General features: G+C 50.6%; 1 protein-coding gene across 3 annotated transcripts; it reads left to right on the forward strand.

Moving 5' to 3' along the window:
* Window positions 1-3,591: 3,591 nt before the first annotated feature.
* Window positions 3,592-11,650, forward strand: LOC131818870 (leukocyte immunoglobulin-like receptor subfamily A member 6). 3 transcript variants are annotated; one of them, XM_059153630.1, is made up of 7 exons: window positions 3,592-3,737; window positions 3,893-3,928; window positions 4,110-4,397; window positions 4,535-4,837; window positions 5,062-5,358; window positions 5,576-5,878; window positions 10,896-11,650. In XM_059153630.1, the coding sequence occupies exons 1-7, from the start codon at window positions 3,596-3,598 to the stop codon at window positions 11,030-11,032; spliced, it is 1,506 nt and encodes a 501-aa protein (XP_059009613.1). In that variant the 5' UTR covers window positions 3,592-3,595; the 3' UTR covers window positions 11,033-11,650. The 3 variants fall into 3 exon arrangements, with proteins under 3 accessions (XP_059009613.1, XP_059009615.1, XP_059009614.1); XM_059153632.1 differs by lacking the exon at window positions 5,576-5,878; XM_059153631.1 differs by lacking the exon at window positions 4,110-4,397.
* Window positions 11,651-12,656: the final 1,006 nt, after the last annotated feature.

A 12,656-nucleotide genomic window follows, 5' to 3' on the forward strand; every position in this document is an offset into this window, starting at 1 on the left:
ATGAAACAGTACATTTGTTTGAAAGCTGGGCATTAAGGGAGAATTGGCCCCCTTGTTTTTGGGGCTGAAGGCTTGCCCCAAAATAAGTTTCCCTGAAGGCAGGATCCATCCTTGCTAAATTTGGAATGACATTGACTTGCCCAATGATTTCCCTTTTTACAGTTAGGAGAGAGACCAGGTGATTTATTTTTTACATTTGGTGGAGGGAATTTTCCTTTTTGCCTACCCTGAGCTTTATTATGCCCTGCTTGCCCACAGTTGAAACATCGTCCTTGAAATTTTCCTGTGGTCAGAGCAGCCATTGCTTGAGCTAACAAATCAGCTTTATAGGTCTCTGTTCCTACTCCTTGGCATAGCTTAATATAATCCGTCAGTGTTCCCTTGCTTTAAAGGGTGCTATCAGTTTCTTACAATCAGCATTAGCATTCTCATAAGCCAACAGCTGAAGACTGGTATCAGCAGCCTCCAGATTATTTATCTGTCTTTTGACAGCCTCTTGTAATCTCACAATAAAATCCGTATAGTGTTCTTTTGAACCTTGTACCACCTTTTGAAAAGAAGAGCACTTCTCTCCCTGAGATTCTATTCTTTCCCAGGCTCTCAAACAACAATGCCGGAGCTGCTCAATAGCTTGTTCATTCATTTGTACCTGGTCTTGCGCCCAGGCCCATGGCCCAACACCTATGAACTGCTCCATGGAAATAGGAACATTACTAGCTCTGCTATGGGCAGTTGCTGTTTCTGAATGATCTTGCCACCATGTTTTAAAGGGCAAGAACTCAAAAAGTTGAAAATAGAGGTACCCTATGACCCAGCAATTGCACTACTGGGTATTTACCCTAAAGATACAAATGTATTGATCCAAAGGGGCACGTGCACCTGAGTGTTTATAGCAGCAATGTCCACAATAGCCAAACTATGGAGAGAACCTAGATGTTCATCAACAGATGAATGGATAAAGAAGATGTGGTATACACATACAACGGAATACTATGCAGCAATCAAAAGAAATGAAATCTTGCCATTTGAATGACGTGGATGGAACTAGAGGGTATTATGCTTAGCGAAATAAGTCAATCAGAGAAAGACAACTGTCACATGATCTCCCTGATATGAGGAAGTGGAGATGCAACATGGGGGGTTGGGGAGTAGGAAAAGAATAAATGAAACAATATGGACCTTTTGTTCTGTTATTGGAAGAGGAGGAGGAGATTCCTCCCTTATATATTCCTTTACGGTGGCCTTAGTAATTTCTTTCTCCTCCTGGATGGCATGTTCAGGTTCCTCTTTTTTAGTTTCTCCTGAACATTCATTATCACTCTCCAAATCAAGGGTTTGTAAAGGCTCCAAAACAGAGTGAATGAGGGTCCAAGTAGACCATATAATAATTGGAATTGGTTTTCCTTTAGCATACAAAAGTTTTAAGTCATGACCTACTTTTTTCCCATGTTTGTAAATCTAAAGTCCCTAATATAGGGAACCAGGAGCAATGTTCTTAAATTACTTTTAAAAGCTCCATTAGTTGGCCCTCTCTGACTTTTGCTCTTCCCGCCTTTAGGAGCCGTCTCAGTAAGCAAACGTAAGGGCGATAATCGTTTGTGCTCTCTAGACTCCCCATACCCTGCGCTAAGTACTCACAACTCACCAGCGGGAAAAAGGCACGGCCGTGCAAAACTCACATTGGGGTTTCTTCTCCAGTTTCATTTCTGGTCCCTGTTCAGTCGCCACTTGCCGCTTCCTGGCGTCGCACGGGAGAAGAATGAGGCACAAACAAGTCAGCTGCAAGAGAAAGGGCGCAGGAGACAACAGTAGAGAAGACTGTCACCCCGAACAACTCCTCAGTCCCGTTTTTATTAGATAGAAACAAACAGTAACCAACAGAAGAGCTGAAGAAGGCCAAACACTAGTCACATGCCTTGTAGATAAACAAGGAGGGCAAAACATGTCTGTAAAAGTAGTATAAAGTTTAGAGTTGAACAAGCACACTCAAAGGACTTTGGAAGGGGAGGTGAACCATGAGAGACGATGGACTCTGAAAAACAATCTGAGGGGTTTGAAGCGGCGGGGGATGGGAGGTTGGGGGAACCAGGTGGTGGGTATTAGAGAGGGCACGGATTGCATGGAGCACTGGGTGTGGTGCCAAAACAATGAATACTGTTAGGCTGAAAAGAAAGAAAAAAAGGACTTATCTAACTAGTCACAGGCCCTCTTGGGCGGGGGGTCGGGGAGTGGAGATAACCAAAAACTGAAGCATGAGCTTCCCGGCATCCCCAGCTGCTCTGCTTCAAGGCCTTATCTCGACCTCTTCCCCAGAGGCCTGGTGCCGGCATGTATTTTTCTTGAGACTGCATCTAAATGTGCTTGGTAACTAGTAAAATTTCCCAGGGGTTATATTTTAAGTAATACATTGTTCTGCGGGACAGTTACACCTTCTTGTTTCTCAAGAGGTTGTGGCCCAACCTTCTCCTGGAGCCCTGAGTGCTCCCCACTGAGAGGACCCTGGGGAACCCCTCTGCAACCACACAGGTGGAAAATCATCCCTACCAGCCCTCTGTAGTCCCACGCAGCAGCGGGGACTCAGCTTAGTTCTCTGCCTCTGCTGGGGTTCCAATTGCTTCTGGAGAAGTTCATTTCCCCTTTACCTGCATGTCTCTGTGTCTGCATAGTTCAGACGTGCTATGAGCAGCCATCCGGTATTCAGAGCAGACAAGGTCTCCAGGGGGCACACGAACCAGCCACCTGGATGCAGAGTCTGGACCCGGGACCCCATCACCGCGACGGGACCCCCAGCCCATGCTCCTCTTACCTGGTCTGGAAACTCACAGCTCCCCATCCCTCCCATGACCCCAACACCCAATCCCCACACTCACTCTGGGGGATGCAGTTCAGGACGACATCAGCAGATGGGAACTGAGGAGCAGAGCAAGGACACGCCGCCCAAGGTCAGGCTGGCAGTGGACAGTCCAAGAATAGTTCGGTGAAGATCCGCTTTCCTGCAAAATCAGAGCTCTAGCCCAAATACACGTCCCCTGATGCTCGCACACAGACCGCAGGGTGAGGAGGTCAGCTCAGCCCCAGGAACAAGGGGCACCAAGGAGCCAGGACGGATGGTCTGGGATGTTCCCAGCAAGGCCAGAGGTGGACAGTGTCCGAGCAAAGCAGAGAAGTCCTTGGAGACAGTGTCATAAAGAGAGCCCACACTCCGGGGCCATGAGCGGGGTAGTGTTCCATTCCCCATGTGCCCGTATCTCTCCTCTGGGCTCATTGTCACCATGACCTTGACCTGAGCCATTCAGAGATGTCACATGAGTATCTGTGCTGACATGAGCTCCCCAGCACAGCAGGAACCCATGTCCCCTGCAGCAGCTCTGGGTCTGGGGACCCATCCATGGTGAGGGCCCAGGGGTGTGCTGGTGAAAAGGAGACTCCATGGGGAGACTTTGGGAGGGAAGGACCTGCCCTGGTCTCCTCACCTGGATGAGATATCTTAGGAAGCCTGGGAGTCCACCAGACACACCGTCATGGACACCAAAGCAGGGCTCAGGGGAGGGACTGACTGTTCCCCTTCCTGTGGGGCTGCTCACGTGACAACACCATGACAGGCAGAACTGGCCACCGCATGGCCACACACTTTGTGTCTGTCTGTCCCCCGGTCACAGTCGACCCTCCATCTGCACAGCCGGAACCAGAGAGAGGAAACGCCATGACACCCACCCTCACAGCCCTGCTCTGTCTCGGTGAGATATGAGGAGGGGAGGGGACACTCTAGTCTGGGAGGGACCCACCCCACACACAGGCCCTGGTCTGTCAGAGATCCCAGGCTCAGGAAGCTCACGGGAGGAGGGGATCTGCTAGGATTTGGGGCAAACCTCTCACAGGGACTCTCTTCCAGGGCTGAGTCTGGGCTCCAGGAACCAAGCCCAGACAGGTGAGTCTAACCCCAGGGGTCCCAGTCCCACCTCCTCACTGGAGACAGGGGCCACCCACCAGGCAGCAGGGGATGGAGAACAGATGTTCTGGGCTGACCGAGGGGGACGTCTAGGGGTTTGGGGCAGAGCTGGGACCTGGGGATGGGAAAGGTCTGTGTCCCAGCCTCTGTTTCCTTCCAGGGACCCTCCCCAGACCCACTGTCTGGGCTGAGCCAGGCTCTGTGATGCCTTGGGGGACATCTGTGACCATCTGGTGTCAGGGGGGCCTGGAAGTCCAGGAGTACCGCCTACATAAAGAGGGAGAGTTAGAGACCTGGGACAGACAGAAGCCACTGGAATCCAAAGACAAGGTCAAATTCCCCATCACACACATGGCAGACATATATGCAGGAAGATACCGCTGTGACTATCTCAGTCCCACTGGCTGGTCAGAGCCCAGTGACCCCCTGGAGCTGGTGGTGGTGACAGGTGTGAGCCCACTCAGGGTCCCAGCCCCAGGCTCTGCCCTCAGGAAGGGGGGCTCTCAGGGGTCTCCCTCTCACAGCCCAGCCTGGGGATAATGTGGGGGGTCTGAGCCTCATTTCACACCCCCCCTCCTCTCCTAGGATCCCAGGGCAAACCCAGCCTCTCAGCTCTGCCCAGCCCTGTCGTGACCTCAGGAGGGAATGTGACCATCCAGTGTGCCTCACGGATGGGATTCCACAGGTTCATCCTGATGAAGGAAGGAGAGCGCCAGCCCTCCTGGACCCTGGGCTCCCAGCCAGCCCCCCATGGGGGGACCCAGGCCCTGTTCCCTGTGGGCCCCGTGACCCCCAGCCTCAGCTGGACGTTCCGATGCTACAGCTATTACAGCAACACCCCCCAGGTGTGGTCGGTCCCCAGTGACCCCCTGGAGCTGCTGGTCTCAGGTGAGAAAGTCTGACTGTTGCCTCATCTGTGTTTTGAGGCACCAGACAGGTTAACGCGGACTCTGCTCCCAGGGGAGCCCCAATGAGAGGGTGGGTGAGGGGACCACGGGGACTCGCAGGTCAGCGTCACTGACCGTGATGGACGGTGAGACCTGGGGATCAGGACGGGAGAAGGGAGGTTTGGGGAGAAGCAGCCCCTGCCATCCACGGCTGGTCTGTCCCAGGTGTGTCGGGGAAGCCCTCCCTCCTGACCCAGCAGGACACTGTCGTGACCTCTGGACAGAGGCTGACCCTCCAGTGTCGCTCTGATGTCGGCTACGACAAATTCGCTCTGTCCAAGGAGGGGGCACCTGACCTTCCACGGCGGCTTAGCCGGCAGATCCAGCCTGGGCTCTCGGGGGCAACCTTCTACCTGGGCCGGGTGAGACCCTCCCATGGGGGCCGGTACAAGTGCTACGGTGGACACAACCTCTCCTCTGAATGGTCGGCCCCTAGTGACCCCGTGGACATCCTGTTGGCAGGTGAGGTCTCACAGCGTCTGTCAGGACTCCAGACTCTGCACAGGTCCTGCCAGGCGAGCCCCAGGTGGTGGTGGCCGGGACCAGGGGTGTGGGGTCACCAGGGAGGGAGAGAGACAGAGAGAGACAGGGGATAGGAAGGGACAGACTCAGAGGACACAGACAGACGCAGTTCAGATCAAGGGCTGGACAGTCCCTCACCCGCCCTTCCTCTCCCTAGGACAGCTCTCTTACACACCCTCCCTCTCAGTGCAACCTGGACCCATGGTGGCCCCAGGAGAGAATGTGACCCTGCTGTGTCAATCACGGAGCTCTGTGCACACTTTCCTTCTGTCCAAGGAGGGGGCAGCCGATCCCCCGCTGCGTCTTAGATCACAGTACCGAGCTGGGCAGCACCAGGCTGAATTCCGCATGAGTCCTGTGACCTCAGCCCATGGGGGGTCCTACAGGTGCTATGGCTCCGCCAGCACCTCCCCCTACCTGTTGTCACAGCCCAGTGATCCTCTGGAGCTCCTGGTCTCAGGTGAGGGTCCCTGACCTTGTCCCCTCTGTGTCCCAACATTTTCTTCAGGGCCCTGGGACCAGGAGGGGTCTGGTCTAGGATGGAAGTGGGGGGTTCCAAGGGATTGTCAGCAGAGGGGTCTACCCCTCATGCATGGTGTAGGAGGGAAACAGGTCCTCCCACACTTGCCTGTCCCTCACCCCAGCCCCAGGATTCTCCTGGGAGAGGAGGAGCTTTGGGGGTCACAGGGCACATGAGGAGGAAGAGTGAGAGCAGAGACAGGGTCTCAGGGGAAGCTCCAGCCCCTCCACACTCCTGTCTTTTCCCCAGGACCCTCTATAGACCCCGGCCCCCTGACCACGGGCCCCCCCAGGGCTGCTCTCCAGGGACTTTTCTTCTAGGCTCTCAGAGATGCCAGGGGAATGATGGGGCTCCAGGAGCTCTGACGCTAGTGAAGGGGGCTAGGGTGGTCATGGCAGAGGGAGGGGGAGGGGCCCAGTGGGGGAGGTACAGCCCGGTACCTCACCCTTACTGACCCCAGAGGCTCTGAGGGTGAGTGAGGATCTCTGTCTGCCTTGGTGGGTGGGTCCATGGGGAGCGGGTTCTGAGCTGCCTCTCAGTTCAGAGTTCTCTGGTGGCACTGGCTGGCACATGCCACTCCCCCATGTGTTGTCACAGCCCAGTGATCCCCTGGAGTCCTGGTCTCAGGTGAGCGGCCCTGACCTTGTGCTCAGCTCAGGACACAAGTCTCTGGAAAGCCTGACGTAGTAACACATGTGGGGATTGCAGGGGCTCCACAGAGGAGGATCCTGCCCTTGAAAGGTTGGGGAGATCCACAGTGTGCACCCGGGGTCCCCCATCCTGCAGTCTCAGCAGAGTAAGGAGTAGGGGCTGCGTGGGCGGTGAGCGAGGACAATGGTGAGTGAACAGCGCCTCCCACTCATCTCCTGTCCCTCCATAGCAGAATCTGATGGTGTTGTCAGCCCCCCGGTATGCTCTCCTGGACAGAAGCCTCCCCACCTTCGGGCACCGCTCTGCTGCCCCCACCCCCGTGCTCACCTGGGGGCCTCCATGCCCCTCGGTGCACACCTGAGAGCCAGGAGGGTGGAGTCTGGCTCACGGGAGTCCCCAGGGAGGCTGCACCCCATGTCCATGTACACTGGTGTCCACTCTGTGTTGTGTGTGGTCGCTGGTCCAGTGTCCCTGTGTCTGCTTCTCATACCTTCTAGAGCAGCACCTGCAGATGATGGCAAAGGGAACTCAGGTGACAAGGACGCCAGACTCAGAAACCAGTCCTCTTTCTCCTGTATGCATTGGGGTTAGACTGGATTCACACAGTCCTTGTGAGGAACAAGCTTTGGCACTCCCAGGTCTTTTTATTATTATTATTTATTTTTTAATTTAAAAAATCTTTTAAATTTAAATTTAATTTTTAATTTAATTTTTAAAATTATATTTTATTTTTCCGTGTTCCAGAATTCATTGTTTATGCACCACACCCAGTGCTCCATGCAATCCGTGTCATCCTTAATACTCACCACCAGGCTCTCCCAACCCCCTGCCCCTCCGCTCTGAAACCCTCAGAGTCCACAGTCTCTCATGGTTCGTCTCCCCTCTGATTTCCCCCAACTCCCTTCTCCTCTCCAATTCCCAATGTCCTCCATGTTATTCCTTATGCTCCACAAATAAGTGAAACCATATGATTATTGACTTTTCTCTGCTTGACTTATTTCACTCAGCATAATCTCTTCCAGTCCCATCCATGTTGCTACAAAAGTTGGATATTCATCCTTTCTGAGGGTGGCATAATACTCCATAGTGTTTAAGGACCACATCTTCCTTATCCATTCATCCATTGAAGGGCATCTTGGCTCTTTCCACAGTTTGACTATCATGGACATTGCTGCTATGAACATTGGGGTACAGATGGCCCTTCTTTTTACTACATCTGTACCTTTGGGGTCAATACCCAGTAGTGCAACTGCAGGGTCATAGGGTAGCCTTACTTTTAATTTCTTAAGGAATCTCCACACTGTTTTCCAGAATGGCTGCACCAGCTTGCATTCCCACCAACAGTGTAAGAGTGTCCCCCTTTCTCCACATCCTCTCCAACACTTGGTGTTTCCTGTCTTGTTAATTTTGGCCATTCTTACTGGTGTGAGGTGGTATCGCAATGTGGTTTTGACTTGAATTTCCCTGATGGCTAGTGATGATGGACATTTTTTCATTTGTCTGTTAGCCGTTTGTCTTATTTGGAGAAGTGTCCGTTCATGTCTTCTGCCCATTTTTTGACATGATTATCTGGTTTTTTTGGGTGTTGAGTTTGAGGAGTTCTTTACAGATCTTGGATATCAGTCCTTTGTTTGTAGTATCATTTGCAAATATCTTCTCCCATTCCGTGGGTTGCCTCATTGTTTTGTTGACTGTTTCCTTTGCTGTGCAGAAACTTTACATCCTGATGAAGTCCCAAAAGTTCATTTTTGCTTTTGTTTCCCTTGCCTTTTTAGACATGTCTTGAAAGAAGTTGCTGTGGCCAGTGTCGGAGAGGTTACTGCCTATGTTCTCTTCTAGGATTTTGATAGATTGCTGCCTCACATTGAGGTCTTTTATCCATTTTGAGTTTATCTTTGTGTATGGTATCAGAGAATGGTCAAGTTTCATCCTTTTCTACACAGCTGTCCAGTTTTCCCAGCACCATTTATTGAAGAGACTGTCTTTTTTCCACTGGATATTTTCCCCTGCTTTGTCGAAGATAAGTTGGCCATAGAGTTGAGGGTCCATATCTGGGTTCTACTCTATTCCACTGGTCTGTGTGTCTGTTTTTGTGCCTGTACCATGCTGTCTTGGTAATCACAGCTTCATAATAAAGCTGGAAGTCAGGCAACATGATAACCCCAGCTTTGTTTTTCTTTTTCAACATTTCCTTAGCGATTTGGGGTCTTTTCTGCTTGATACAAATTTTAGGATTGTTTGTTCCAGCACTTTGAAAAATGCTGGTGGTATTTTGTTTGGGATGGCACTGAAAGTATAGATTGCTCTGGGCAGTAGAGATATTTTAACAATGTTTATTCTTCCGATCCATGAGCATGGAATAGTCTTCCATCTTTTTGTGTCTTCTTCAATTTCTTTCATGAGTGTTCTGTAGTCCCTTGAGTACAGATCCTTTACTAACTCTTCTATTGGTGCTACCGAGTCTTAGCACATTTTCGATGAGTCTCACTTTGTTATTTTTCCATGTATAACATTCAGTATTTGTCACATACATGAACTTCAAAGTCTTTGAACTTCATTCCTTTAAGTGGTGTCACTTCATAGTCTGTTATAGGAACATCTCACCCACTCTAACACCACGTACGTCAGCTGTCTGAGTAATTGCTGAGCAAGCCTAAGAGAAGTGTGAATTTGGGTGTATTTTTATATCCTGTGAACTCACTGTGCTCTCTCCCTTTCAACCACTGTTCAATATGCTGCCGAAAATGATCATAACCACAAACACGTGGAAATTTCACTGTCTCATGTCTAAAATGCACAGCTATGTTTCTCGCTTCAAAGGACAGAGAAAATAGCCACAAGATTCACGTCACGGAAACAACTTGATTTATACCCAAAACTGACTTTAAAAGCAAGCTCATTAAAAATCTATTTTTTATAAAAAATAAAAAATTATATTAAAAAAATCTATTTTTATATCGAAAGCACTGTTGACCTATCTATTTCAACTCATTTTCCTGCTTCATTAGGATCTTATTAAAAATGCATTCTTGGGGGGCACCTGGGTGACTCAGTGGGTTAAGCCTCTGCCTTCGGCTCAGGTCATGATCTCAGGGTCCTGGATCGAGACCTGCATTGGGCTCTCTGCTCAGCAGGGAGCCTGCTTCCCCCGCTCTCTCTCTCTGCCTGCCTCCCTGCCTACTTATGATATCTCTCTCTCTCTCTCTCTGTGTTAAGTAAATAAATAAAATCTTTAAAAAAATTTTTAATGCATTATTTTCCTGAAAGATGTCTGTCTGCTGAACAGCTATGCTTTTTCCTTGATTTTAACAATACAAGGCTCTTTAGAAAGGCTTCCTGGTTTCAGACATTTGGGGGTTAACCCAACCACATAACATTTACTGTTCACTGGTATTTTCTGAATTCAATAAGGTAATATTACTTAGACTATTTGGATGAATATTTATAATAAGAATTGGTTCATATTTTGTTTTTCCTTTTTTTTTTTTACTTTCTTGCTTTTCATATGAAAACTGGGTTAAGAGATGTCAATGATTTCGTATATGAAATCCACATGTATGCACTTCCTCAGGTCTGGTCTGTGATTTAGTGGGAACAGAGGTTGTCTTTTCAACAAACAAAATGATTATCTATCCCAACTTCAAATCTCACCAGATTTCTAGAGTTTGTCCCCAAATAGCGAGATGATGATGGAGACTCCTTCTTCTGGGCACATGTCCCTGACCTGCCTCTAGTTCCCCAAAGCCTGAGTCCAGACTCTCCTGTCCCCATCCTGTCTCCACATGCCACAGATCGACCACCCTCCTGTTGAGGAACAGACAGACCATACTGAGCAGAAAACATGCAAGGACATGATGATTTCTGTGCTGGGAGGCCATTTTTCTCTGCAACCCTGATCTGGTGGGGCACAACCAGAATCTATCCCGAGTGACTCAGGAGCAAAGTCTGAAATTAAAGAGAACAAGGAGGCTTAAGGAATCCAGTGAGGAGAGCAGAGGAAAGCCCTGTAGTGCAGAGAAGGGCTAGTTCAGGAACTATCCATAGTGACAAGCTGAGGACAGGCTAGACGGGGGTCTCCAACTCCTTCCATCAGCTTCCATCTTACTTGCAGAAGCAGCTGGCACCATGAGCCCACCCCAAAACAAGTCAGACCCCAGAAGTGGAGACTAGGAGAAATTCTAAGTGATGGGACTGCTGTGGAGAGGGGTGTCCTGTCCAGGGGAGGCAGGTCCCCTGCGTGGACATGCAGGATATGGGGGATGTGGGTCTTCTCTGACCTCTGCAACCTCTCTGTCCTCATTCCTAGGCTTGGACCCCAGAGATTACACGGTGGAGAATCTGGCCTGCATGGGCGTGGCTGCCTTGATCCTGGTGGTCCTCGGGATTCTGCTGCTAGAGGCTCAGCACAGCAAGAGAAGGACCCCAGACACAGCCAGGAGCTAAACATGAGGGGGAACAAAGCCACCATTCCATATGGCAGAGCTGTGGGCATGCATCCCAGGTGCCCAGAGGGATCTGGAGGAAAGCCTGCAGCTCACCCTCGCTGATCTGTCTGCTGACAACATCGAGGGGGAGCCTGGTTCAGGTGCAGGACATGTCTGGGCTGCTTCTTGCCCAGGACTTGTCCCCCGTGACCTGTGGTGCTTTCCCTCCTGCATTGCTGGACATCCTTGACTGCCCCGTCTTTCCTCATCCCTGTGACTTGAGGGTTCATCCCACACAGCAGGGCTGGTTCATACCTTCTTACAGCGGCAGCTCTGGTCCACCTTCAGGGGATACATTTTCCTTCACTTTCCATTTCCACCTTCCCTGATGTCCACTATTGTCCTCCATTCCTTCAGCCCAAAACACAGACTCTGTTTTCACAAGTAAATAAGTTGGTGAAAATCAGGCCTGCTTTGGAACAGATGACTCCAAAACCATTCCCTGAACCCTCTCTAGACTCACAGAGCTCTTCTGTCCTCGTGCGGTGACACCTGGTGGAATCTTCCAGAGACACCATCAGTTTGAGTGAGCTCAGGGATGTGTGAGGTGCAAGGAATAAATGTTTGTTTATTTTAAGTTGTGATTCATAACATTTGCCCATTTCTTTGGCGTATACACACCCATCATGGGCAACATCAAGGAGCCATGTGAATGCACTGTGCACCCAGGTGGGAGTCATGGATACACCATCTTCACGAGTGAATGTGATCCTGCAGGGGACACACCTCACTGGAGACCCCAAAGTGCACGTGTGTGTGTGTGTGTGTGCACGCGTGCACGCGCGTGCGCATGTGGGGATGCTTGTGTGTGCGGCTGTGTCTGTCTCCAATATTTTCCAGTGCTTATGTGTCTGCCATTTTTCCTTCATGCTGTACCTTCTCCATCCTGGCCTCCTGTTCACGCCTGGGCTCCTGTCCACATCTGGGTTCCTAATCTTAATTTTTTTTAAGATTTTATTTATTATTTAAATGAGAGAGAAAGTGAGGGCAGGCGCTGAGGGACAGGGACAAACATACTCTGGGCAGAAAACAGAGCTTGACCTCAGCCTGGACCCAGAGCTCAATCCAACGACCTTGAGATCATGACCTAAACCAAAATCAAGAGTCAGAGACTTGAAGGCACCGAGCAGCCCAGGCGCCCCCTGGATTCCTGTTCTAAGTGAAGTGAACTACACTTGGCAACCGTTCACAGACTGAAAATAGTCCACTACCTAAAAACGTGAATTTCTGAAAATGCCTTCTCTCCCATTCTCTTTCTATAGTGGGATGCTGGGAAACATCCCCCACCCCCCGGAGGGTATGATCGCAGTCCTAGGGGCAGAGGCTCCCTCTGTGTGTTGAGGGATCCACCCCCAAAGCCCTTCCTGTCTCTCCTGAGGATGCAGCCTGACCTCCAGGATCCCCATGCCTTCCCCACTGAGAGGACCCTGGGGAACCCCTCTGCATCCACACGGGTGCAAAAATCATCCCTACCAGCCCTCTGTGGTCCCACGCAGCAGTGGGGACTCAGCTTAGTTCTCTGCCTCTGCTAGGGTTCCAATTGCTTCTGGAGAAGTTCATTTCCCCTTTACCTGCATGTCTCT

The sequence above is a fragment of the Mustela lutreola genome, chromosome 16 (genome assembly GCF_030435805.1).
Source record: "Mustela lutreola isolate mMusLut2 chromosome 16, mMusLut2.pri, whole genome shotgun sequence".
NCBI classification, from domain to species: domain Eukaryota; kingdom Metazoa; phylum Chordata; class Mammalia; order Carnivora; family Mustelidae; genus Mustela; species Mustela lutreola.

Bases quoted from the DNA above. Each gene is read 5' to 3' on its own strand.
- LOC131818870 (XM_059153630.1), top strand. From the start codon at position 3,596: ATGACAGGCAGAACTGGCCACCGCATGGCCACACACTTTGTGTCTGTC. The intron at 3,738-3,892 runs GTGAGATATGAG...ACTCTCTTCCAG, and splicing joins CACAGCCCTGCTCTGTCTCG to GGCTGAGTCTGGGCTCCAGG. The intron at 4,398-4,534 runs GTGTGAGCCCAC...CTCCTCTCCTAG, and splicing joins GGAGCTGGTGGTGGTGACAG to GATCCCAGGGCAAACCCAGC.